The sequence below is a fragment of the Prionailurus bengalensis genome, chromosome B1, assembly GCF_016509475.1.
Source record: "Prionailurus bengalensis isolate Pbe53 chromosome B1, Fcat_Pben_1.1_paternal_pri, whole genome shotgun sequence".
Lineage (NCBI taxonomy): Eukaryota > Metazoa > Chordata > Mammalia > Carnivora > Felidae > Prionailurus > Prionailurus bengalensis.
In genome coordinates this window covers 48,700,984-48,728,920 of record NC_057344.1, presented here as the reverse complement: position 1 = coordinate 48,728,920, position 27,937 = coordinate 48,700,984, and the positions used below count along the sequence as shown (strand labels likewise).

Here is a 27,937-nt window from a genome sequence, read left to right as displayed (position 1 = left end):
GGAACCGCGAAGTACAGGGTCCCACCCCGCTCTTCCGGGGTTTCCCTGCGCCGACTGGAATTAGGGCGGAGCCTCCAGAGCGCGTCCCTCGCGATTGGCCCGCGCCTCTGTCGCTCAGCGCGCCGGACGGAAGGGGTCGGGAGCCGCCCCGCGCGGGTCCCGAATCCTCGAGGTGGGTGGGAGGGGTGGGAGTCAAAGTTACCGGCTTGGGAACCGGTGGCCACATCTATGGAGCTGGGCCCCGCCGTGTCCCCCGGGCCTTCCCGCTCCTTCAAGGAGGAGCTGCTCTGTGCCGTCTGCTACGATCCCTTCCGCGATGCCGTGACTCTGCGCTGCGGCCACAACTTCTGCCGCGGGTGCGTGACCCGCTGCTGGGAGGTGCAGGTGACGCCCACCTGCCCGGTGTGCAAGGACCGCGCGGCCCTCGCCGACCTGCGCACTAACCACACCCTCAACAACCTGGTAGAGAAACTGCTGCGCGAGGAGTCTGAGGGCGCGCGCTGGGCGGGCCACCGATCCCCGCGCCTCTGCCGCCTGCACCGCGGCCAGTTCAGCCTCTTCTGCCTCGACGACAAGGAGCTGCTGTGCTGCTCGTGCCAGGCCGACTCCCGGCACCAAGGGCACCGCGTGCAGCCAGTGAAAGACACTGCCCACGACTTTCGGGTAAGAGCGGCAGTGTGCCGGAGGTGGCCGAGAGCGCACGTGGCGGCCGTGTCCCGACCGGACCTCGGCACCCCTGACCCCGCGGCTCCCTTCAGAGCTGTGTGCCCAGACCTCGCCCCCTCGGACTCCGCTAACCTACAGGGGGGTCGGGCCAGGAGGCCTGCGAAGGGAGAAGAGGGAAAGTAAACAGGAAGTGTGGGAACTGGGGTTACACGTTGTTCTCAGGACGGCCCCACCCACTTCTGAAGGGCCGAGCCCTTGCACCAGTTACCCCAGCAGGGTGTGGCTCAGGCCCATTTGAGAAGCACAGGAGTGGGTAAAGCCCAAGGATCTTGGAGCTTAGGGCAGTCAGGTTAGAGGTGCGGGAGCCCAGGACCTGGGGATCCAGGGATAAGGTCTTCCAAAGTGGGTCACATACTTCCCGGAGCTGGCCCTATGTATCGTGGAGGAGTGGAGAGGCTTTTGGCCCTGGCCAACTGGTTTATTCTGGATCACACTCTGCGCCCCAATGCCTAGAGTTCCAGTGGCTGTAAATAAAGTGAGGAATGTACAGGGCAAAAGTAACATGGAGAATACTTTGGTATCGGAAGGGGAAATGATCAGAAAGTAAGGATTAGCCATCTCAGGAGTTTTCACAATTTTTAACCTTTAGCCCATGGTTTTTCCATTGTGATCCAGAGCACTCATATGTATGTGCCAATTGAAACAGAAGTTCTGTGAAAACGTCTATTGTACTCTGGCATTGGCTGTTATTTTATTTTTACTGATTGATTTAAAAATTGCACAGGGTGGGGCACCTGGGTGGCTCAGTCGGTTAAGCGTCCGACTTCAGCTCAGGTCACGATCTCGTGGTCCCTGAGTTCGAGCCCCGCGTCCGGCTCTGTGCTGACTGCTTAGAGCCTGGAGCCTGTTTCAGATTCTGTGTCTCCCTCTCTCTCTGACCCTCCCCCGTTCATGCTCTGTCTCTGTCTCAAAAATAAATAAACATTAAAAAAAATTTTTTTTTAAAAATAAAAATTGCACAGGGTGTGAAACACTATTTCCTGAGCTATTAACACATGGGTCAGACCCACTGGTTAAGCTGGTAGGAAGCTGAATGTATTGAAAAGGAGGTGCGCTGGTCTCCAGACCCTGTTTTCTTTTCAATGCCTTTTTTTCTTTTCCTTTTTTTTTTTTTTTAAAGCTTATTTATTTTGAGAGAGAGCATGTGTGCATGAAGGAGGGAGGGGCAGAGAGAGAGAGAGAGAGAGAGAGAGAGAGAGAGAGAGAGAATCCCAAGCAGGCTCCACACTGTCAGCGCAGGGCCCAATGCGGGGTTTGAACTCACACTGTGAGATCATAACCTGAGCCCAAATCAAAAATCTGATGCTTAACAGACTGAGCCATCAGGGCACCCCTAATGCCTTTCTTAAGAAATATTGAAAGTTGGTTACAGTTCCATTGCACATTTTGGCAGAGTTCAAGTAAAGGGGAATGTTAACAGAACGCATGTTTGAATACCACAGTAACTTGCCAGAGGGATAACCCTGTAACGCCTGTTGCCGTATTTAACGGTGGTCCACAACAATGCTTTTTCCCATACTCTCTGGCACAAGTGCCAGGTCCTGATTTGGTACAGCTAAAGTAAATACTGGGCATTCTGGGGGCTGGGGTTGAGGTGGGGCGGGGCACCATGGATCAAGTCATGGCTCATCACCATGGGACTGGCACAGGTACAGAGCAGGAAGATGGGCAGGGGTTGAGGCCAAGAGCACTAAGGCAGAGCCCCCAGGTCTGGGCTAAGCCGGGATTCACAGTTAGTGAGTCAGGTGCCAGGAAGCACATACGGTCTAATGACAACTTCCTGTTCATTCAGCAGATGCCTTGTACTGCTAGGTCCCAGGGATACTGCAAGACATGAGATAAACAACATGTCATACCTTCAGGGAGCTTGAAGCAGAGACCTGAGGGATGAGGAGGTGTTAGCCAGGTGAAGGGGGGTGAGGGAGGGTATTTCAGGCAGAGGCAGCAGCATACATAGGGGTCCAGAAGCTGGGAGGCCTAACTCTTTAGGCAGTAAGAGGATTTCAGAGTGGTTAGAGTGAGAATGGAGTGCAGAAGAGGCCTTGAGGCCTTGAGGCTTGGCCTTTATCTTAGAGACTTTAGGGAGCAGTAGGAGGGTTTTAAGCAGAGGGATGATGCTGTCAGACTGATGGGCACCTAGGGTGACCTATGAGGACAGAGGGAGTCCGGTCCCGAAAGATGTGAGGAGAATGCAAGCCATGTGTGCTCAGCCCTTCGCAGGGTGGGACTCAGTCGTGCGTTAGGCACCCGTGTCCCAAGGACCTGTTGTGTGGTGTTAGGGACCTGTTAGGGGTGCTGAAGCCACAGAGGTAAGACTGAGCCCTCGCCCTGTGGAACTCACGCTGTAGTAGGGGAAGTCAGACAATAAATAGTGCTGGGTGACTGGGCGGGGAGCAGCGTGGGAAGGCTGGAGAGGGGAGAGCAGGCTGAGGGGCTTCTGTTGTGTGCGGTGGGCAGCCCTGAAAGCTTCTAAATAGGGACTTTGTGGTGAGCTGTGTGTTTAGAAAGATCACTTGGGCAATCATCTGAGGAATTCGGTAAAAATAATAATCGAACCAGCTGACACTATTTTTTTATAAATTTTTTTGGTTTATCTTTGAGAGACAGAGCACAAGTGGGGCAGGGGCAGAGAGAGGGAGACACAGAATCCAAAGCAGGCTCCATGCTCTGCGCTGTCAGCGCAGAGCCTGATGCAGGGCTCAAATTCACAAATGGTAAGATCGTGACCTGAGCTGAAGTCGGATGCTTAACCGACTGAGCCACCCAGGCGCCCCCAGCCGATGCTTTTTGAGCGCTTACTATGTGCCTGGTGCTCTTGAGTGTTTACATGTCAACCAATTTAATCCTCACAAAAACCCTATGAGGTTGCATATTGGTCTGCTATTGCTGTTGTAATAAATTGCCACAAACACGGCAGTTTAGCACAGCACAGAAGTATTTTCTTATGGTTCTGGAGGTCAGAAGTCCTGAAATCCAGGTGTCGGCAGCACTACGTGCCTTTTGGAGGCCAGGACAGAATTTATTTCCTTGCCCTGTCCAGCTTTTAGAGGCCCCTTTCTCCATCATTCCAACGTCTGCTACTGTTGTCTCATTGCCTTCTCTGACTGACTCCCCTAACTTCCTTTTAAAAGGACCCTTCGATGACTTGGGCCCACCTGGACCATCCAGGATAATCGTCCATCTTAAAATCCATAATTTCATCCTACCTGCAAAGTCTTTTTTGTCATATAAATAATATATTCACAATTCTAAGTTTTAGGATGTGGGCATCTTTATTCAACTTGCTACACGTAGGTACTGTTCTCCCCATTTTACAGACAGCGACACTGAGTCTCAGGTGAAGTAACTTGTCTGAAGTCACAGGGCAAGTACTATATACAGTTCACCTGGGGCCTTGTTCAGCCCCTTCTCTGGTCATGGACTTTGTGAGACACTTCTCTGGTCCCTGGGGAAGACTTTCCCTGCCGGTTCTCTGTTCTGGGAGCTGTGAGGGCAGCCGATTATGTAGGAGTTTTAAGAGGCTTGAGTGGGTAAGAACTGCCATCAGTGGGTGCCTACTGTGTGCCAGGCACAGTATGTCCAGGAGAGGACAGAGGAGTCCTAGCCCTTGGCTTCTTGGAGTCAGACATAACTGAATAACAATCACACTAATTAGGGGCATCTGGGTGGCTCAGTCGGTTGAGCGTCCGACCCTTGATTTCAGCTCAGGTCATGATCTCATGGTCCGTGAATTCAAGTCGCACGGAGCCTGCTTAGGATTCTTTGTCTCCCTCTCTCCCTGCCCCTCCCCTGCTCGCTCTCTCTTTCTCAAAAATAAATACATAAACTTAAAAAAGTATATATATATATATATATATATATAAAATCACCCTCGTTGTAGTTTCAGCGTGACATTCCTGTGAAGGACAGTTCAGGATGTGACCCACTGTGACAAGGCAGCCTGCTTTTGTCTGCTGGGGCATGGAAAGGAGTCTCTGGGGAAGTGATTTCAAGAGACCTGAAGGCTCAGGAGGAGTTAGCTAAGTGAGGGGCAGCAAGCAGCGGTGGTGGGGCAGGGGGCAGGGATGCAGAGTAACCCAGAGACGTCTGGACGGGGAATGAGGGCATCCAGTCCAGGACAGATCACAAGGGGCATGAAGGGCATGTTAAAGATCTGAGATTTTGTCCTACCTACATACGTGGGGCATGAAGGAAGAAAGTGCTGAGATACCCAAACATGGCATAAGTGTTTGATTTTTTTCTAATGTTTATTTATTTATTTATTTGAGAGAGAGAGAGAGGGAGTGCGCACGAGCCGGGGAGGGGCAGAGAGAGAGACAGAAGATCTCAAGCAGGCTCCAGGCTCCGAGCTGTCAGCACAGAGCCCGACGCCAGGCTCAAACTCACAAACTGCGAGTTCATGACCTGAGCTGAAGCGGGCGCTTAACCGATGGGGCCACCCAGGTGCCCCACACATGACATAAGTGTTTCAACCAGATCACTAAAAGTACATGTTGGGGCTTGAAGGGACATCCACTGGCACGTGTTTCTCAAACCTCAACAACGTACCCGTTCTTCTTTGAGGAGAAACTGTTCTAACACTGTGAAATAAAATATATTCCTTACATACAAACACTAAACTAGTGTAAATTCCTCCTATTCCACACATAGGCAGTAAAACAGACACACAAAACTTACAAATTAAGCACAAACAAAACAAAAATCAATTCACTTCTAGTTCAGATATTCATTACAAGGCTTTATTTTGCTGAAACTCAAGTGCTTCTCCTTCGGTGGCTCTGAGGCTTGTCTGGCAATACTCATGATACCCCTTTACCCTCTTCTATGTGATGACTTGATTTGCCAGCCTCAGTTTCCCTCTTCGAAGAACCAAAACTTGGCTGTGATGTAATTGGCCTTCATTAGATCTAGCCTATCCTTTACCTGTTAGGTGTATTTCTGTTCTTTCCCTATTAGGCCGAGACAATGAAAGTCGTATCGCTTGGACATTGTTAGCAAATACAGACTGGCCCTGAAGTTGTAGGAACTGAAAGCGTGTGTCGGCAGTGTTCATAAGGTGACTCAGAAAAGGTTTACCTTAGGTAGGTGTTTTGGTTTTGGTTTGTTTGTGTGTGTAGGTCATTGAATGAAAACACTAATTGAAAACTCTTCCTGGAAAACTTGCAGATCCCCAAATATAGAGACTCGGAGCCAGAGGGCACTGTGAGGAGATGATTCCATTTTACTAGTGAGAAAACAGAAACTTGGAGAGATACAGCAATTTGTGACAGTCGCAGGGAGTGAAAAGGGTACACGCAGGATTAGAACTCAGATTTCCTGAGTCCCAGTCCAGTGTTTACTCTGCCTTGCAGAACCCCCACCAAGTCCCAGGCCTCGAACTGCCTTGTCCAGATCACTTTCTTAGGCGTCACATGGGACTGACTTGAGAGCCATTCTCTGCCCTCCAGCTTCTTCTGCACCAGCCCCAGTCTGTTCCCCTTCTGGGATTACCTTCTTACAATTAGTCTGGCTAAATCTTAGCCTGGAATATTCCATGTTTTCCTTAAATCTCCCCCTCATAATTTTCCCCCTTTTCCTAACTACACACCCCCTTCTGGACCCCCCCATTATGGGCTCGGCCCTACCAGATCCAAATTGCATGGAGGACATTGATTGCCTGCTTGGTGAGGCATGTGCCCAAGGGCAGGGATGGGGTCTTACTGAACACTGCTTATTGAGGCTCCTGAGTTATTTGGACCCCAGCACAAGGCACCATGGTGGACACCTGCTTCATAAGCACACCGAGGGGAAAGGAAAAATGGGAGACTGGGTTGGAGTTGGATAGGAAAAGGATCTGGACGAGATCGAGTTGTCTTGGATGCATTTATCCTATGCGTTTAAGAGGCCTGGGAAATAACCCGGAAGGAGAGTTAAGTCACCTGGTGCTAAGTGGCACTTAGTAGTGAGAGTTAACACATGCCTGGTGTGCTCTTTTAAGTACTTTACATGGATTGACTAGTGGGAACCTCACAGCAATCCTGTGAGCTAGGCAGTCTCATTCCTCTTACCCACATGAGAAAACCATGGGGCAGAGAGAAGAAAATGAATGCTCCTAATGGGGCAGCTGGGATCTGAACTTGGGTGGCAGGGTGCCAGAGCTCTTAGCTGCTGTGTCAGTCTGCCTGGAAACAAACATTTGAAATAGGGAAAGTAACAGGAACCAGAGGCAGATGCCAGGATACTGGTAATGGGCTGGGTAAACATGGACCAAGAACTGTTCTTCATTTTTACAGTGAAATTTCAGAGACATGCCTTATTTCTTAATTAAAAAAATTTTTTTTTGAGAGAGAGAGAGGGGAGGGGCAGAGAGAAAGGGAGAGAGAGAATCCTAAGCAGGCTCCACACCCAGCACTGAGCCCAACATGGGGCTCAGTCTCATGGCCACAGGATCATGACCTGAGCCGAAATTAAGAGTTGGATGCGGGGCGCCTGGGTGGCGCAGTCGGTTAAGCGTCCGACTTCAGCCAGGTCACGATCTCACGGTCCGTGAGTTCGAGCCCCGCGTCGGGCTCTGGGCTGATGGCCCGGAGCCTGGAGCCTGTTTCCGATTCTGTGTCTCCCTCTCTCTCTGCCCCTCCCCCGTTCATGCTCTGTCTCTCTCTGTCCCAAAAATAAATAAACGTTGAAAAAAAAAAAAAAGAGTTGGATGCTTAACCGACTGAGCCACCCAGGCACCCCTCTAAGGTATGGAGCCTGACGGCCAGTGAGAGAGAGGGCTTTGCCAAAGTTCTCGCCAGTGGTTAGTGACAAAGACACTATTTATAAATCAGGTCTCCTAACTTTCAGTCCAGGAGCCAGTGTGGAGTAGTGGAAAGACCATGGACGTTGGATGCACTCATTGACTGGGCAGGTAGGTAGGTATGCACATCCGCTTTGTGCTGAGACCTGGGGATATGCAGGGACAAGACAGTTTCTACCCTTGCAGGGCAAGCGTCCATTCCTTCTGCAAAGGTTTGTTGAGCACCATGTGTGGGGCGAGAGGACCTGGCCTTTCCTGGAAGCCTGCAGCCTTTCCAGGAAAGTGAGGTGATTATCCAGGGTAGTAAATGGGACCATAAGGTTGTACCTGAGAGCTGTGAGAGCCCACGGGATGTACCTGAACTCTGCTGGGGAGATCAAGGCGGCTCCCTGAGGAAGTGAGGGGAACCTGAGCTGAGTTTTCAGCGCCACGTTGGGATTCTTGGACGGTACAGACAGGAATCGGTCAGAAGCAGCAGCATGCATAGGGCCTCGGAGGACAGAAAATCTGGCTTAGGGCAGACATCCCTGGCTGCAGACATGACCCTAGCACTTTGATAAGTACTTGAGGGGCGCAGTGACCATCTTGGGAAATAGTATTTATTCTTTCTCTTACCTGCACCCTTCCCATTTTCTGTTATACCACATAGCACCTGTGTTAATGGATAATTTGGGCAAAATAACTTTGTAAAATCCTTAGGGTTAATTATTAAATATATTATTGAAACTTGCTGCTTAAAGAATCAAATTGTAATTTTTAAAATCAACGACGTAGACCTTATAATCACATTCTGAACCTTTTAGTGTGAATAAAAGCTTCCTGTTCTGCATGTTTATAACTAACCTTGAGTGTTGTAATTTGAAACTAAAATCAGAGCTCATTTGCTCCTTTGGGCTTGGGGCCTGGTCGATGCTCCACATGTGTCCCAGGCCATTTAGCTCCATCCAGGGCAGTGATGACCCGTATGAGTCCCAACCAGGCTTCACACCAGAGCCCCCACTAGGAAGCCAGCAGCTTCTGCTCATTCAACACACTGCTTGGGCTATAATGCAGGTCCCTGAATGGTCAGTCCAGTTGGATACACGTATGTTGTGTGGTGTTAAAATCCGAATATCTAAAACAAATGTGAAAAGTGTATTGTTTAGATTCATTTGAATTCACACTGTTTACATGCAGTATTTCCTAGACGAACCACAAAGTGCACGGAAAGGGAAAAAGTGGAATAAAACATGCACAGTAAATCCCCAAATAGGAAGAAAAGGAAATACTGAACAAGTGGGAGAAATAGGTGGTAGGTTAGATGACATGTTGGGTTATGTTAAATATTCCAGTTAAATGACAGAAGTTGTCAGAGAAGAAAACAACCTAGTTTTGTGCCACTTAAATAGGATTATGACAATGGATGGAAAAAAATACATTTGATAAAGTTTGGTATGCTTTAGTACTTAAAAAAAATTAGCAAACTAGGAACGGAAGGAACCTCATTAATCTGATGAAGTATAACTCCTGAAAAGCTTAGAGCTAATACCATATTTAATGGTGAAACACTGAAAGTTTTCTCATTATGGCTAGTTCTATTCAATTTTGTATTGAAAATTGTAGCTAATAAAATAAGTCAGGAATCATAAATAAAAGGTATAAGGTTAGGAAAGAGGGAAACTACACTAGCATGATCTGTAGATGACATGATTACATGTATCTGTATAGAAATTTCTGTTGCACAGGAAATAAAAAGATGCTATGAATAAATTATGAATATAAATAAGTTTAGACAGAATGCCAGTTGCAAAAAGATTAAAATATTTCTGTATATCAGTAGCAAATATCAAATAAAAAATACAGTGGTATAGAAAATTGAGTTTATAACAACAAAGGTAACAAAGATGCAGATCTCTGGCCGGGTCGGGGGGGGGGGGTGGAGAAGTGGGGAACAATTTCATTGAGAGACATCAAAGACTAAATGGAGGATATACCATATTCATAGATGAGAAGACTCACTATTTACAGATGCCAGTTATCTCCAAACTGAGTGTAGAGTCAGTACTATCCTAATCAAAATCCCAATGTGATTATTTTGTGGAATTTGACAAGCTAATTCTAACATTCGTATGAAAACTTTAAGGGACAACGATTGCAAAAACATTCTTAGGAGATATTTATTAGATATTAGATATTTATTAGATATCTGTATTAGATATAGAAATATTATAAAATATATTTATTTTACAGCTGTAGAAATTAAGGCTGTGTGATATTGGCAGAGGACAGACAGGTGGACCAGGGAAACAGACTAGAGAACTGGAAACATAGCTGCGTTTCATGTATGGTAGAGGTGGCCTGTGTATCAGTGGGGCATGCTAGTACTCTTAAATAATGGTTCTGAGGAAGCGAGCTCTCAGGTCATACCATTCACAGGATAAACTCTAGGTATCCACATTGGACCCAAATGAGAAAGGAAAGCCATAAAGCTTAAAAAATGATAATAATATAGCAAATTAACTTTGTGACCCTAGAGTATGGGAGTATTTTTAAAACTAATTCTAAAGGGTAAGACCGATACATTTGACCATATTGAAGTTAAGAAATGCAAGCGATACAATAGAAGATACCTATTACACATCTAACCCATGAAAGACGTTACACATTTACAATAAATCCCTACAAACCAGTCGGAAAATGGCAGGCAACTCCGTTAAAAAATGGTTGAAAGACGTGAACAGATGTTAAAAAATAAACGTCCAATGGTTAATGAACACTTCATTAACATCGCTTGTGTGGTATTAGCTAGTACAACTGCTTTGGAAAACGGTTTGGCGTTATCTTCTAAAGCTGAAAATACACACACCAGTGTTTCTACCTCCAGGAGTATTTTGCACAGAGACAAGTGTACGTGTATATATGATGTATGCAGGAAGATATGTGCTATTTGTATTACTTGGAGAGTGTCAATGACCCAACTGTCCATGAACACGGAATGGGTAAATGTGTATTCATACACTGGAATACAGTGCAACAATGAATGAGTAAACTTACATACAGTAACGGATTCGAGTCCTGTAAACCTTACATTAAGGTTAAGAAAACAAGACACACAAGAATGCACACAGAATGGGTCCATTAATACAAAGTTCAGAACCGGGAAAAACTAAAGTATATTGTTTAGATTAAGGATGCATACATGGGTGCATAGAACTATGAAGAGAAGCAGGGAAATACATACAAATAAGGACCCTTGTTTCCTCTGGCAGCAAGAAGGGGTTACGATTCAGAAGGGACACATCCTGGGTGTGGTTACAGAGGTGTTCACTTTATAACCTTCTGTACTTAACCACATGTATGTGTATTTAAGGCACACATATGTTTTATGCCAAAGCAAACAAGTTGTCAACAACAGAGATGGAAAGGTAAAAAACAACTCTTTAAACCTGGGAGAAATTGCCGGGATTTCCTTTCATTGTGGGAGGAAAGCTCTCGGTAAGTGACAAGAAATGTTTTCATTTTATAGGTTTTTAAATTTTCGAGGTAGACTTTATATACAACAAGATGCATAGATCTTGAATGTTGAATCTGAGGAGTTCTGACAATTATCCACACCCTATACTTGCCACCCCGAACAAACTAGAACATTTCTGTCACCCTGGAGAGCCCTCTTCTTCCCAGTCGGAGGCAACCACCTTCTGATTTGTGCCACCTTCTATTAGTGCTGACCATTCTTGAGTTTCACATAAATTTTAACAACTTACTCAATAATTTTGACAACTTACTCAACTCCTCTGGGCCTTACTTTCTCCTTTGTGTAAGTGGAGTGTAGTGCCTGCCTCACAGGAATGTAAGAATTAAGTAGCATGATATTTATAAAGTGCTTAATCTGATGCATGATGCACAGTACATGTCAGTAGTAACTCTTGTTACAAATAGAACCATTGGTGGATCTCATCAACTCACACCTCAGAGAAGGGTCATTTTGGGGTTGTTCTTTGCTGCATTACAGCAGAACTCTCATAGTGGTTGAAGAGTTTGGGAAAGGACAAGGGACTTTTGCACCCAGCCCCCTGCCATCTTTTTTAGCCCGTAATCGAAGGCAGAGGGCTGGGCTGTGTTGTTTTGGGACCAGCACACCCCTGGGTAACGTGTGGGCAGTTCCTTCACGCCTGTCATCCACGTGTATTTGGCACGTCACAGAACTATTACGTGACTTTGTGACAAGACCTCTTGTCCCACAAAATAAAACATTAGGGTGATATTTCACTGGTCTTGTGGGAGGTTCATACTGATTTTATTTTGCTACTGGGAGGCTCACCTTAGAGATGTTATTCTACAGAAAATAATTTTTAAAAATCTGTTATATATTCTCAAGGAGATCATAAAAATGACCAAAATGAATAGAAAAGAAAACAAAATCTGCAGAAAATGAAACGAGATATCACTTTTGGACTACGGCAGTTAGAAGAATGGGCTATGGAGTAAGAGACTGCCCAGTTATTGCTGCATAACAAATTACCTCCAAAAAGAGTGGTTTAAAACAGAAAATGTTATCTCACAGTTTCTTTGGGTCTGTAATCTGGGCATGACTTAGCTGGGGGTGTCTGCCCTCAGTCTCTCATGATGCTGCAGTCTCATCTGAAGGCTCGAGTAGGCCAAGGTCACCATTCAAGCTTGCTTATTTGCCTGCTCGTGTGGTTGCTGGCAGGATTCCGGTCCTGTCGGGCTGTTGGGTGGACGCCATCCTCAGTTCCTAGCCCCGTGGGCCACCCCGTAGACTAGATCACAACATGGCAGCTGGCTTCCATCCAAAGTGAGCAAGCAATGTAGGGTGAGAAGGGGTATGCACAGGCTGTTGGTCCCCTATCTTGGAAGTGATCTCCCTTTGCTTTTGCAACATTCTGCTGATCAGAAGCAAGTTGCTAGGTCCAGCCCACAGGGAGGAGATTCCACCATGGCATGAATGCCAAAAGTGGGGATTACTGGGACCATTTCATTCATTCATTCATTCATTCATTCATTCGAAGTGTTTATTTTTGAGAGAGAGACACACAGTGCAAGTGGGGAGGCACAGAGAGAGACACAGAATCGGAAGCAGGCTCCAGGCTCTGAGCTGTCAACACAGAGCCTGATGCAGGCCTTGAACCCACGAGAAGTGAGATCATGACCTGAGCCGAAATTGGCCGCTTAACCGACTGAGCCACGCAGGCACCCCTGCTGGGACCACTTTAGAGGCTGCCTCCTTCAATCTGCCCTCTGCCCCCCAATGATTCATGTCACCCCACCCCTGCCACATTCATAATATACTCACCCACTCCCAAGATCCCCAAACATCTTGTTATAGTATCAGCTCCTGAATCTCATCATCTGAATCAGGTCCAGGTGGGGATGAGGCTTTTGAGGACAAATCTGTATCTTCTATTGCTGCATAGCAAATCACCCCCAAAACTGGAAGCTTAAAGCAACAAATTGCCGTATCTCACAGGAAGGAGGGATCACCAGGGGCCATCTTAGAAGCTGGCTATCACCACTGTCTAGATTCACATCCTTATTCTGCCATACTATTCAGCCATACTAGCTGTGTGCTCTTGGGCTAGTCACTTCCCTTTTGTGTGCTTTTTGTTTTTTAATTTCTAAAATGAGGCTAATAATATTATTCACCTAACAGAGATAATGTTATGATTAAGTAACATAATCTATAAAGTAATTAGCACTTTCCCTGGCAAATAGTAAATGCTGGCCATTTATAATTAATGCCATTAGAATTGTTACTATTTTTCCAAAGAAAAAAACCTGGTAAGCTTTCTCAGAATGATAAGTGAAAAGGTTAACGATGGAAAGAAATGGATAGGCCTTGAATACAAAAGGTAGGAATCCAACCTAAAACTGGTAGTGAAGTCCAAGGAGATCAGAGCAAGAATGGTTAAGTTTAAAAAAACAAAACTACTAAAACCAAAGTATTTGCTGAAAGCAGTGATGAAAGTGTTTCCCATGACTCCTGTACCAGTAGAATATTGCCACAAGGTAGGGATGTGGGGAGATCTGTGTTTAGATCGGGCCCTGTAGGAATAACTGGACCAACCTGCCATCAGATCTGTTCATTTCTAACTACAGGCCAGTCCGGTTTAGAAAGTGGGAAAGGGAGCCTGTGAGCACATGGTCTATAGAACTGGCACGCAGCTCAGGGGTTCTTGGCTTGCCTGGACCAGCTTTAGGCCTGAGCGGGATGCCCTTCTACGCTGTACTGTGGCCAACTTGCGAGGAACAGGCCCTGTCTTCCCACCTGTACCAGGTATGAAACGAAGGGGCCGGTTAGAAGGGATCTGAGAGCACTTTATGCTAAAAATGCCGGATTGGAGGTCAGGGCTATAGGACTTCCCTTTGGGCTGTGCCCTGCAGCATGTGGACAGACTGGGTTGAGTAAACGGTTGAGTTGTCCCCACACTGACGTTGGACTCCAGTTGTAAATGGGGTGTGTCCCCCCCTGCCTGGCCTCCAGCCCTAATGTGCCTCCTCCTTGTGTCTCGCACAGGCCAAGTGCAGGAACATGGAGCATGCGCTGAGGGAGAAAGCCAAGGCCTTCTGGGCTGTGCGGCGCTCCTATGAGGCCATCGCCAAGCATAATCAGGTGAGTGCACTGACTGAGTGAGGAGATTAGGGACACCTGGGATATGGGGGGAGTGGGGGGAGGGGAGAGGTGAGGGTGGGCCCACCCTGGCTGTGGGTATGGACACAAAATCATCCTTCCCTAACTCTGAGGGTCTAGCACGGTCATGTCCTAGGTTGCTGATTGTGGCTGCACCGCCATGGCCTCTCTAAATCGCTGGGCACAGGCCACGCCAGCAGCCACGGAAGTGGCTTGAAAAACTGCCTGTGCCATCTGCACTGTGCTTTCAGTCTAACTTCAACACGTGCTGCACTTGACCATCCAACCCAGCTGCTCAAGCCAACAGTGACCTAGGACTCTTTAGCTCCTCCTCTTTCCCTCTTACTCCCCGGATCCACTCCATAGCAGTCCTGTCTCTAACTGCAAAATACATAATGTCCACCTGCCGTTCTGTTTCCAGCGTCCTGGCCATGTCTCCGTTGTTTCTCACCTGGCCGCGTACCAGGGCCCCAGCCTTCTGCCCTTCTTCTGCAGTCCGTCTCCATGGAGTGGACTGATGTTTTAGAAAAATACGTTGATTGCGTCACTCCTCTGCTTAAAACTGTTGAGATCACACAGTCCAGACTCCTCACCGTGGCCTTCACGGCCTTCATCCCACCCTTCCCTGCTCCTCGGTTTCGTCTCCTCCCATGCTTGGCTCCAGCTACATTGGCCTGCCTTCTGACCCTCACGTGAGCTGTCTCCTCCCGGATCTCCCATAAGGGGCACTTTGTCATTAGTATCTCAGCTCAGACGTCCCTTCGGAGAATCGTTCCCTGATCACCCTACCCAAGCAGCCTTCTCCTTTAGTTGCTCTCATATGTCCCCATTTTGTGTTCTTTGGAACACTACGTTACCTGCAATTAACTTCCTATTTTTTTTTTTTTTATTTACTCCCATTAGAATGTAACGAAAGCAAGCGCCGTAGTATCTGAGAGGATTCTTGGCACACAGTAGGTGCTCAATAAGGGGTTGTAAATTGAATGAGTGAATGGTCTCCCCTCTGTCCCCACTGTCATTGTCTATGGCTGGGCACCCTCTCTTCCTCTGAGTCCTGTGCAGATTGGCAGCCGGGTTTCTGATGGGTTGTCCTGGCTTTGTTCTGTCACCCCCTGGGTGAGTACTTCTACTAAGTACAGCTCAGCTGAGACCTACCTGGCTTGGGCTGCCTGGCACTCCCCTCCCATGCCCATGTGCCCACGGGAGGAGACTAGGCTTGAGAAAGAGCCTCCTTAACATCTGGCCAAGGAGTTTCCCCGAGCCGCAGAGCTGATGGAATAAGGTAGAAGAAAGGATCGTGAAAGGTGGGTGGCCAGGGCAGTAACGGCAAAGCCGACCTACTCCCAAACCCAAGCCTTGTCCTCCAGGCACATCCCTCACCCCCTGCAAAATAATTCCCTCATCTACGGAAAGAGAGCGGCTTCCTCTTACTAGAATGTTTTTAAACGTTCACTTGAGAGGATGCATGTGAAGTGCCCAACAGAAAAGTCCTTCCAACAACTCTCGCGTCTTATAGACCATCCAGCTGGATTTGAGAGGTGTTTTCACTGTTGCAGTGAATCATTTTGTCATACCGTCAGAGCCAGAACACACGTTGAGCTTCCGATCCAGACAGGAAGTGACTGGAACCTCCCACCCTGTGGTCAGAACACTCGTAGTGAGTTGCTTTTCCCATGGTCGCTGTGGAATCCTGGAGCTCTGCCTCTGTGGCTTGAGCTCCTTTGTGGCCAGCCCCATCCATTCACGTGGCTGGCCTCATCGGGATTGCAGTGGAGGTGCCCGGGGCATGTCCGTAGGTCCGGGTGCTAGCACCTGTCTGCCCGTCCCAGGCGCTGTGCAACTCTCGCGTGGCCAGGTGTCAGATTGCAGGACTCCTATGTGATTCATGCTTTCCCCCTGAGTCCAGTCTGTGCAGGCTGATGAGGGAAGTGAAGGCTTTGATGTTTACCCCTTCAAGGCTCCGGATTGCCAGCCGGCAGGGTAGCTAGACTTGACTTTGCACTGGCGGGGTTTTCCTGCCTGCTTTTTTATCTTTCTGTGGGTCAGAAATCCTCCGGCGTTTCACTGTCTCTCCCACCATGCACAACCCATCTTTTGGGCCTGGTATTTCAGCAGTACCCTCCCATTTGCATGCCTTTGACAGTCAGTTTGTACACCGGCTCACGAGTATAAAGCCATTTGTGTTTCTTCTGTGAACACCAGTTCACGTGCTTTTTTTTTTTTTCCTTGGAATATTTGCCCTTTTCTCTAGTGGATTCATAGGAGTGCTCTGTATATTAAGAATAACAGTCTGTTATCCGTTGCAAATATTTTTCCTCGCTTGTCATTTCTTTTTCAGTGAACCACTTTTTTTTTTTTTTAATTTTTTTTTTTCAACGTTTTTTATTTTTGGGACAGAGAGAGACAGAGCATGAACAGGGGAGGGGCAGAGAGAGAGGGAGACACAGAATCGGAAACAGGCTCCAGGCTCCGAGCCATCAGCCCAGAGCCCGACGCGGGGCTCGAACTCACGGACCGCGAGATCGTGACCTGGCTGAAGTCGGACGCTTAACCGACTGCGCCACCCAGGCGCCCCTTCAGTGAACCACTTTTACCTTTTCTGGGTCATTTTCACTTTTTCGGTGAATATTTTGTCACATATTGTCAGAGCCATGAGCATATTATTCATCATGTACTGAACTTTTCAATCTCGAGATAGTGACCTGCCATTGCTACCGCACACATTTCGAGTTGTTTTTCCAGTGGTCATCTTAGAATTGTATTTTCGTGCTTCACTTTATTAGTAGTCTCTTGCCATTTAGAACTTGTCATGTTTAGGGCGCTTGGGTGGCTCAGTGGTTAAGCATCTGACTCTTGATCTCAGCTCAGGTCTTGGTGTCAGGGTAATGACTTTAGGCCCCATGTTGGGCTCTGTGCTGGGCATGAAGCCTACTTTAAAAAAAAAAAAAAAACAACTTCTTATTTTTATATCCATTCAATGATCTCCTTTGAGGCTTCTCAGTGTTTTACTGCTGTACAAAAGGTCTTTTTCATTCCAAGGTGAGAAATATTTCTCTGCTTTTTCTTTGAGTGCATTTATGGGTTTGTTTTAACTTTTAAAAAGCTTTTTGTAGTTACGATTAGGAGTATGTGTATCGTTAATGATTTGGTGGGGTTTTTTTAATTTTTTTTTTAACGTTTATTTATTTTTGAGACAGAGAGAGACAGAGCATGAACGGGGGAGGGTCAGAGAGAGAGAGAGGGAGACACAGAATCTGAAACAGGCTCCAGGCTCTGAGCTGTCAGCACAGAGCCCGACGCGGGGCTCGAACTCACGAACCGCGAGATCATGACCTGAGCCAAAGTCGGATGCTTAACCGACTGAGCCACCCAGGCGCCCCAATGATTTGGTTTTAAAGTAAATACTTCCTACTCTGTTGGGAAGCCTCTGGATCAGACAGATTTGAAGTCTTAAGATTGGAAGGCAAATAAGTTTTATTTATTTTTTTTAACTTGTTTTATTTTTTATTTTTTAAAATCTACATCCAAATTAGCATATAGTGCAACAATGATGTCAGGAGTAGATTCCTTAGTGCCCCTTACGCATTTAGCCCATCCCCCCTCCCACAGCCCCTCCCGAAACCCTCAGTTTGTTCTCCATATTTATGAGTCTCTTCTGTTTTGTCCTCTCCCTGTTTTTATATGATTTTTGTTTCCCTTCCCTTATGTTCGTCTGTTTTAGTCTCTTAAAAGTCCTCATATGAGTGAAGTCATATGATTTTTGTCTTTCTCTGACTAATTTCACTTAGCATAATACTCTCCAGTTCCATCCATGTAGTTGCAAATGGCAAGATTTCATTCTTTTTGCCAAGTAATACTTCATTGTATATATCTACCACATTTTCTTCATTCATCCATCGATGGACATTTGGGCTCTTTCTATACTTTGGCTATTGTCAATAGTGCTGCTATAAACATGGGGGTGCATGCGTCCCTTCGAAACAGCACACTTGTATCCTGTGGATAAATGCCTGGTAGTGCAATTGCTGGGTCGTAGGGTAGTTCTATTTTTAGTTTTTTGGGGAACCTCCATACTGTTTTCCAGAGTGCCTGCACCAGCTTGCATTCCCAGCAAGTAAGTTTTAAACATCGTTGTCATTTGCAAGGCACTTGGGTGGCTCAGTCGGTTGAGTGTGCAACTTCAGCTCAGGTCATGATCTCATGGTTGGTGAGTTCGAGCCCCACATCAGGCTCTGTGCTGACAGCTCAGAGCCTGGAGCCTGCTTCAGATTCTGTGTCTCCCTTTCTCTCTGCCCCTCCCGTGTTTATGCACTCTCTCTCTCAAAAATAAATTAACATGCAAAAAATTTTAAAAATACATTCAAAAAATAAAAAATGGTTCTTACAACAACAGTTCATTTCTGCGATTCAGTATTTCCCTTGCTGTTGCGCACCTAACCAAGATACAGATTAGTGTGTGTTGAGGAGGATCCAGACTATAGGCGTCATCTAGAAGCAGTGATTCAATATGAGATTTCAATTTATCAAGACAATCTCATGCTGTGTGCTTTAAACTTACAACTCTGTGCTGATAAAACTGCACCTGCATTTTACCTGTCGGGGGGTCTGCTCATGGTTTCCTTTGAAAACAGAGCTCCTTTGCTAGAAACCTCCGAGTCACGCGGCCAGGTGCTGGCCAAGGGCTTCCATCCGAGGCTGACCCTCTGTGGCTCCGTCCTGCTCTCTGCCGCAGGTGGAGGCTGCCTGGCTGGAAGGGCGAATCCGGCAGGAGTTCGACAAGCTTCGCGAGTTCCTGAGAGTGGAGGAGCAAGCCATCCTGGATGCCATGGCCGAGGAGGCGAGGGAGAAGCAGCGTCTGGCTGAAGGGAAGATGAAGCGGCTGGCAGAGGACACAGAGGCTCTGGCCCATGAGATTGAGCGGCTGCAGGTGGAAATGAAGGAGGATGACGTTTCCTTTCTCATGGTGAGGGGCTTGCCGCCTGGCTTCAGTGACAGGGACCAGGTGTTCAGGAGCCGGTGGGGAGCCAGAGGCCCCCAGCCCCGGCCCACCCCGTCTTCCCATAGTCTTGGGGTGCTGGGCCCTCGGAGCCTTCGGAGGAAGTTCTCTGCCCATCAGGAGGCCAAGAGGGTTTTCATCAGAGTTCACTTCTCTCTGCCTCTGTCTCCTTTCCTTCTCCCTTGCCCTTCCTCTCTTGTACTCACTCTTGCTCTCTTTTCCTTTCTTCTCTCTGCTCCAAATGGAGTACTTGTTAAATAAACTTTTTATTTTGGATTAATTTTAGATGTATGGAAAAGTGGCAGGGATAGCCCTGAGTGCCCCCGTACGCCTCTCCTCGTTTCTCCCATTGTCGACACCTTACATCATCTTGTGGCACATTTGTCCGCGGGAAGCTGACCTGGGTGTGTTGTAATTAACTAATGTCCAGACTTCTTTGGAGTCACCACTTTTTGCATTACTATCCTCTTTCTGCTCCAGGGTCCCATCCAGGGGCCCACAGTGCATTTAGTTGTCCCGTCTCCCAGTCTCCCCTGGTCTGTGACAGCTTCTTCTTTTCTGTTTTTCATGACCTTGGCAGTCCTGAGGAGTTCTGGCCAGATGGCCTGTTCTCCCACCTGGGCTTGTCTGATGTTTTTCTCGTGATCAGACAGGGGTTATAGGATTTTACAAAGAAGACAAAATGGAATATTCTAGAGTTATACAATTATTTTAACTTTTTAATGTAAATATGACATTTTGATATTCTCTATTGTTTTCTTAAGAAAAGGGTGACTTTGGGGCACCAGCGTTGGCTCAGGCAGTTGGGTGTCAGACTTCAGCTCAGGTCATGATCTCACAGTTGTTGAGTTCGAGCTCCGTGTCAGGCTCTGTGCTGACAGCTCGGAGCCTGGAGCCCGCTTTGAATTCTGTGTCTCCCTCTCTCTCTGCTCCTCCCCCACTCACGCTCTGTCTCTCTTGCAAAAAGAATACACATTAAAAAAAAAAAAATTTTTTTAAGTAGAAGGGTGACCTCTTTCTCTCTTTAAAAAATATCTATTTAGTTGATTTTTTTTCTTTTTATTGCTTTCATCCCCTGCCTCCTGCCCCCCATGAGTCACTAGGTCTTTATAGAGATGTTTCTATAATGGAAAGCTAGTTTGGAAATCGATTAGGATGGTGAGGTATCTCCTCCACTTAGAGAACAGCCGAACCCTCTGGAAAGGGGACTCTTTGTAGAGTGGATTGAGAAGGGACAGGGACATCTTCCATTCAAGCTGGGTGGGTGTCACATCCCCGCCAGGGACTGTTGGGGTACTCTGCGTCATACAAAGCTTTGAATCCTGATGTCTGCTGTCTCCAAAATGCCCCTGATAATAAAATCATTTGGTGGATTCTAAAAGCTAGATTCCTTACTGTTTCTGTTTAGGAAATTGGGAGTGTCGTCTTGCCCAGTGACCAGTGTGCTTTCATGACCTTTTTTTTTAAGCTTATGTATTTATTTTGAGAGAGACAGAGTGCAAGTGAGAAAGGACCAGAGAGAGAGAGGGAGAGAGAGAATCCCAAGCAGGTTCCGTGCTGTCGGCATGGACCCCAAAACGGGGCTTGAACCCACAAAACTGTGAGATCGTGACCTGAGCCGAAATCAGGAGTCAGATGCCTAACTGACTGAGTCAGCCAGGTGCCCTGATTTTTTCTTTTTTAATGTAACAGTTTTATTGAGATAAAATTCACATATTGTATAATTCACTCATTTAAAATGTGTAGTTCAGTGGTTTTTACTGTAGTCACAGAGTTATACAGCCATCACCATAATCAGTCATAGAATTAGTTTTACCCCCCCAACAGAAACCCCGTACTCTTTAGCTGTCACCCTCCTATGCTCCCCGTCTCGCCCCACCATCAGCCCTCAGCAAATGCTAATCTACTTTCTATCTCTAACGATTTGCCTAGTCTGGACATTTTCCATAAATGATTCCTATAAATGGAATCACAAAGCATGTAGCCTTTTGTGACCAGCTTCTTTCACTCGACACGTTTTTGAAACTATATCTGTTGCAGCATGTATCAGTACAGGACTGAATAATACTCCATTGTGTGGATGTGCTACATTTTATTTACCCATTCATCAATTGGTGGACATTTGGGTTGCTTCCACTTTTTAGCGATTATGAATCATACTGCTATAAACATTCATGTGCAAGTTTTTGTGTAGACATATGTTTTTATTTCTCTTGAGTATGTGCCTAGGAATAGATTTACTGAATCATACGGTAACTTGTAAGTTTAACCGTTTGCCAGGCTGCTTTCTAAGCAACTGCACTGATTTTATAGTCCCATCAGCAGTGTATGAGGGCTAACTTCTCCACATGCTTGCCAGTGCTAACTTTCTTTGAAAATGTCTTATTATTTTTAAATTTTTATTTTAGAGAGAGAGCGTGAGCAGGGGAGAGAGAGGGGCAAAGGGAGAGAGAGGGAGAAAGAGAAAGAGAACCCTAAGCAGGCTCCGTGCTGAGCACAGAGCCCTGTGTGGGGCTCAATCCCGTGACCCTGGGATCACGACCTGAACCAAAATCAAAGGTGGACACTCAACCGACTGAACCACCTAGGCACCTCCTGACTGTTTTTTAAAATAGCCATTGCCATGGGTGCAAAATGGTATCTCACTGTGGTTTTAATTTGCATTTCTTCAGTGACTAATGATATTGAACATCTTTTCACATACTTGTTGGTCATTTGTATATCTTTGGGGGAACTGCACATTCAGATGCTTGGTCCATTTTTTAAAGTGGGTTGCTTGTCTTTTGTTGTTGAATTGTAACAGTTTTTAGGCATTATGCACACTTCGCAGGTATGTGATTTGTAAATATTTTCTCCCATTTTGTGGGTCATTTGTTCACTTTCTTGGTAACTTCCTTTGAAGTACAGAAGCTTTTCCTTTTGATGGAGTCCGGTTGGTCTGTGTTTTCTTTGCTGTTTATCCTTTTGGAGTCATATCTAAGAAACTATAGTCTAATCCAGGGTCCTGAGTTTTATAGGCTTAGCTCCACATTTAAGTTTTGAGTTAATTCAGAAAATATTGGGTGTGGTGCAGGGTGGGAATCCGTCTTCAATCTGTTGCATGTGGACGTCCGGTTGTCCCACTGAAGACCATTTACCGAAGACCATTCTTTCCCCAATGAATGGCCTTGGCACCCTTGTAGAAAACCAACTGACAGTAAATGTGAGGGTTTACTTCTCGACTTTCAGTGTCCATTAGATCTGTATGTCTGTCCTTATGTTAGTACCACGTTGTTTTCACTACTCTTGCTTTTAGTAAGCGTTGGAGTCGGGATGTGTGAGCCACCAACTTTGTTTTTGCCCAAGATTGTTTTGGCTATTCTGGTTCCCTTGAATTTCCATACGAATTTTAGGATCAGCTTGTCAGTGTCTATAAAGAAGCCAGCTAGAATTTCGATAGGAACTGTATTGAATCTGTAAATCAGGTGGGGGAGCATTGCCATCTTAACAATGTGAAGTCTTCTGGTCCATGAACATGGGATGTAGGGCTACTTTTGAGATGAGAAACTTACTTTTTTTTTTTTTTTCCTGTGCTTATGGCTCTGTTTTTTGTTTGTTTGCTCGTTTGTTTGTTTTTTCTTTTAGAAACACAAAAGCCGAAAACGCCGGTAAGTTGCCAAAGCTGATGGAGGGGAGGGGAAGAGCAGGCAGAAATACCAGGGGTGCCAGCGCCAGTGGCTCCAGGGCCAGGCAGGTAATGAAGCCAGCTGGGTATGACCCAGAGGGAGTGGTGGGGACTGGCCAGGTGGACAGAGCCCTCCTTTAAGCCATTCCACTTCCGATTTATGCTGGTGAAGTGTTGTTTTTCTGAGTGTGGAAAATCTCCGTCCGTTGTGTGGGGAGAGAATGTGTCATCTTGCACATGGCTTGTATTTCTCAGGGGGCCATCCCAACGTTTAAGCGTATTTCTTGGTTAGCCCCTCCCTCTGAGCGCCTCAGGGACACACTGGTTTGTGTTGATGTCTGTTGGGCTCACAGCGATGAACTGTATCCCAGTCACCGCTGTACGAAGGTGAAAGAGAATGCTTTGGAGAGTAGTGAGTTTCCCGGCACCGAAGGTGTTCAAAGCGAAGGCCAATGATACGTTCAGACATTGGGACTAGGGGACCCTTACGGTCCCTTCTGACTCAGACATCCCATGAGCAGATATGTAAGTATGCTTTGTGCCCTCAAGAAGGGGAACTGTGTCTGAGAATGTCCTATATATATTTATCCCAGCTGGGGCAGGTTGAGCCCGAATACTGAATCCTGCAGAGAGCTAGGAGCAGCCTAATTGGCTACTGGCTCCTTTCCCATCAGAGCCCAGCCCAGGTTTGTCATGGGTAGGATGGCCAGGGAATGAGTCCTGTCACCCGTGGCCGGCTGACCCAGTTAGGCCCAGGATGCACGGCCCCAGCCCTGCCCACCAGGCCTTCCCTCCCTTCCCAGCCTCTTCTGTACCATGGAGCCAGAGCCCGTCCAGCCCGGGATGCTCATCGACGTCTGCAAGTACCTGGATTCCCTGCAGTACCGCGTCTGGAGGAAGATGGTCACGTCCGTTGAATCTGGTGAGTGGGGGTGCGGGCAGGGTTACAGGAAGGAGGGGGGTACTTTACGTGAGGCACAGAGCCAGCTGCACTCCTCTCTTTTAGCTTCCCATCCTGTCGGACCTTCTCCAGCCTCTTTCAGACAGGTGCCTGGTGCCCTCTCCACCCCCAGCCCCACCACTCAAAACCCTCTGGCAGAGCCCCTGTCTTTGGGTCCTGACACTCGGCCACCTCTGCAGAAAGAGGAGCTGGCTGCCCTCTCTGTTCGGAACTGGACTGTGTAGGTTATGGAAGGTCTCCTCCTTTCAGGATCGCCTTTCCAAGGTGACACCAGGCCACGCGAGTCACTGTGTTTGTTGGGCGCTACGGACTGTTTGTGTCCCCTTACATTCGTAGGTTGAAGCCCAACCTCCAATGTGATAGCATTTGAGGTGCGGCCTTTGGGAGGTGATTTGGGTTACATGAGGTCATGAGCATAGAGCCCCAGGATGGGGTTAGTGCCCTTACAAGGAGAGGCACCAGAGGGCCGGCTTCCTCTCCTCTGCCCAGTGTGAGGACACAGCAAGAGGCAGCCGTCTGTGAGCCACGAGGAGGGAGGGCCTCACCCAAACTGAACCACACTACAGCCCAGCCTCAGACTTCAGTCTCCAGAACCATGAGAGGGACATTTCTCTTGTTGAAGCCACGCAGCCCAGGGTATTTTTGTGTAGCAACCCAAGCTAAGACGTGATTTTGTAGGGAGAAATGTCAGTGACCCACCCAGAGGGATGTTACGTGCCTCTCCAAATCATCATGGAGTTTTGTGAGCTCCCGGGGCCCCTGCTCCTGTTGGTTTCCTGTGGCTGCTCTAACAAAGGACTGCACACTGGGTGCCGTAAAATGACAGATTTACTTGCTCTCGCACTTCCAGGGGCCAGAGGTCCAGAGTGCTGGTGTCGGCAGGGCCGTACTCCCTCTGAAACCTATAGGGAGGGCCTTCCTTGCCTCTCTCTGGCTTCCGGTGTTGGCCAGCAATCCTTGGCCGGCAGCTGTAGCCCTTGGATCCCAGCCCTTGTCATCACCTGGCCTTGTCCCCTCGTGTGTCTCTGTCCCTTCTACCTTCTTTGGCAAGAACAACAGTCATGTTGGGTTAAGGTCCCACTCGGCTCCTGTCTGATGTCATCTCAGTCACATCTGCCATGACCCCACTCCCAAATAAGGATGCCTTCTGAAATACTGGCGGTTAAGACATCCCCATCTTTTTTGGTGGGGCACAGTTCAGCCCATAACCCTGCCCCTCACCCCTGGACAGCTCCCTCCACGCCCTGGGGCCAGTTGGGACACAGCGGGTCACTTTGGGGGGATGGAGGCATCGGCTGGTGTGGCAGGCAGGCAGCACCTAAGGTTTGCTGATTCGCCCCCGCTGTCCCCCTCTGCTCTCAGTGCCTTTCAGCTTCGATCCCAATACCGCGGCTGGCTGGCTCTCGGTGTCCAATGACCTCACCAGCGTCACCAACCACGGCTACCGCGTGCAGGTGGAGAACCCGGAGCGCTTCTCCTCAGCGCCGTGCCTGCTGGGCTCCCGTGTCTTCTCGCAGGGCTCCCACACCTGGGAGGTGGACCTGGGGGGGCTGCCCAGCTGGCGGGTGGGTGTGATGCGGCTGCAGCAGGACGCCGGCGCCGAAGGCCACTCGCACAGCTGCTACCACGACACCCGCTCGGGCTTCTGGTACGTGTGCCGCACGCAGGGCGTGGAGGGAGACCACTGCGTGACCTCGGACCCGGCCACGTCAGCCCTGGTCCCGGCCATCCCCCGCCGCCTGCGCGTAGAGCTGGAGTGTGAGGAGGGCGAGCTGTCTTTCTACGACGCGGAGAGCCACTGCCACCTCTACACCTTCCACGCCCGCTTCGGGGAGGTGCGGCCCTACTTCTACCTGGGTGGCATGCGGGGGGACGGGCCTGCCGAGCCTCTGCGCATCTGCCCCCTGCGGATCACTGTCAAGGAGGAGCTGGATGGCTGAGGTTGGCCCGGAGCCGGATGGATGCTGCCTGGGACCGGGTCCGTGGTCCTGCTCTCTTTCTGCCCTTCCTCAGTCCACGTTCACCTCAGTACCTCTGAACCGACTGCCTCTGCCAGCATCTTCCTGCTGACCTGTCTTGTCCTATTCCTATGGCTCCAGGCCCCAGACCTTCTCCTTCATTTCTGGTCCCTTCTCTGCCCACGGTTAAAAGTCATCCAGGAGACCCCTCACTCCCCAGAGCCATGGCACCTTCAGGATGTGAATTTTCTAAACCCTAATGCCAGGATTTCTGGGGATGACATTTGCTTCTAGAATGGGCCTGTTTTTAAAAAAAATTTTTTTTAATGTTTATTTTTGAGACAGAGCATGAGCGGGGGAGGGGCAGAGAGAGAGAGAGAGACACAGACCCCGAAGCAAGCTCCAGGCTCTGAGCTGTCCGCACAGAGCCTGACGCGGGGCGGGCCCAAACCCAGGCACTGAACCCGCAAGATCATGACCTGAGCTGAAGTCAAACGCTTAACCGACTGAGCCACCCAGGTGCCCCTAGAATGGGCCTGTTTTAAAACGTAGGTTTTATTATCCAGGTATGGCAAGGCCAGTGGACCTGGAGAGGGCCGCAGTTGAAAAGAGATTGTTATTTACAGCTCCCAAGAGGAGGGCCCCACTGCACCTTTGGGAGTAGCCACACAGGGCAGCGTCAGGGGAAGCATCAGGGTCTGTGAGGAGGCAGGGGGAGTTGAGGAAGCACAGGTTGGAGACTTTATTGTGGTTTCAGCGATAGGAACAGGTGGGGCAGGGCTCTGGGTAGACGGGTTTGAGATCTTCCAGTTGGAATCATTTTGGCAGGCTCTGGGACATAGGGGCTGTCCCCATTTGTCAGGGATGATCCAGAGGGGAACCTTGGCCCCCAGTGTGAGAGCCAGGTAAAGGAAGTGGTTGAGGGTATAGCTCAGGATGGGTTGGTTTGCATATGAAAGGCGTGCTCACCGGGGAGTTGATTGCTTTCTCCTGGGAGGAACAGGTTCCCCTGGCCTGTGAGGCCCCAGATGCCAGAGCCTCAAGAATACAGAAAATAAGAAAATATAGTTCATACAGGGCTGCTGCTGTGGCTTTGGGCAGGACCTGGGCTCAACTTGTCTATCACTTTATACCAGTATTTTAAAACTGCTCCCCAGGATCCCCTGTGGTCCCCTTGGGGAATAGGCAAGGCTGCCCATCAGATTAGCTCTGATTTATCTATTTGCACTTCTTGGACTATTTCACTTAAAAACACTTTTTTTTTTTTTTACATTTTAGCCTTAAAAAGTGACTTCTACAATGCAAGTGGAAAAAACCCCACAATTTTAAAAAGCACAGTTTAGACCTGTTCCTTCTCTGGGCTTCAGTTTCCTCATCTGGGGATGAGATAGGAGGACTGGGAAATTATGTCCTGTGATTGCTGTGGAAGAAACAGCTCTGATTCGTCCTCATAAAGTAATGAGGGACCCCTTTCATTCAGGTCTGGGGTGAGAAGGGCGGGAGATGGCCTCGCTTGGCCTTTGCTGCCCTCCCTGGCCTCAACTGCTTGTCTTACACCCTGTCGCCTTTCGTGTTGTCATCCTGATTGCTTCTGCCCCCTTTCAATTCCTGTTATGCCTACAAACTTGCACCTCCATCTTCCTCCTTGCTCATGCCTGCAGATAAATGTTGATTGTCCGCTTGCCCTGTCCCAGGAAACGGAGTGGTAGGAGGAAATACTGTCCCGTGGGGGTGGTGGTCTAATCAGGGGGCACATTCCCGACCGAGGACTCGAGTTCTTTCTTCCCCCTGTGTCCCCACCTCACATAAATGGGCTTTTAAAACAGAAATGACGACTCAAAACTGAAGCGTTGTCAACGGGATGTGTACAATCAGTAGGGGCCACAGGGAGGGACGCGGTAGGAAATGCCACTGGGTGAAGGGGGCTGGGTTGGAATGTTGGCTGACTGGCATGTGCAGGTGGGAAGGCACTTGGGCTCACTGACGCTCAAGGCACTTTGGTGACCAGCACTTGAGACCAGTGTGCATTCTCTTGGTGTTTATCTAGCCCATCAAATAGAATCTCTGCAAAAATCTTGACCTGAAATTATTTTAAGTTATAATAAACTTTTAAAAATGTTTTTTTATTTCCAACGTAGATAGTGGAAGGGGTTTTTTAAAGAGTACAATTTGGATAGCCTAGGCCTCTTTTTTAAAAAATAAAAATGATATTTGAGCTAAAACCCA

General features: G+C 48.0%; 1 protein-coding gene across 2 annotated transcripts; it reads left to right on the top strand.

Annotated features, from left to right (window-relative positions):
• Window positions 1–126: 126 nt before the first annotated feature.
• TRIM35 (tripartite motif containing 35) lies at window positions 127–27,937 on the top strand. Of its 2 annotated transcripts, XM_043564630.1 has the most exons (6): window positions 127–663; window positions 14,019–14,114; window positions 18,865–19,095; window positions 22,753–22,775; window positions 23,596–23,714; window positions 25,116–27,937. In XM_043564630.1, exons 1-6 carry the CDS (start codon window positions 229–231, stop codon window positions 25,691–25,693), a joined length of 1,482 nt encoding a protein of 493 aa, XP_043420565.1. In that variant the 5' UTR covers window positions 127–228; the 3' UTR covers window positions 25,694–27,937. The 2 variants fall into 2 exon arrangements, with proteins under 2 accessions (XP_043420565.1, XP_043420573.1); XM_043564638.1 differs by lacking the exon at window positions 18,865–19,095 and having other exon boundaries at window positions 134–663.

Bases quoted from the DNA above. Each gene is read 5' to 3' on its own strand.
- TRIM35 (XM_043564630.1), top strand. From the start codon at position 229: ATGGAGCTGGGCCCCGCCGTGTCCCCCGGGCCTTCCCGCTCCTTCAAG. The intron at 664-14,018 runs GTAAGAGCGGCA...TGTCTCGCACAG, and splicing joins ACACTGCCCACGACTTTCGG to GCCAAGTGCAGGAACATGGA. The intron at 19,096-22,752 runs GTGAGGGGCTTG...TTTTTCTTTTAG, and splicing joins ATGACGTTTCCTTTCTCATG to AAACACAAAAGCCGAAAACG.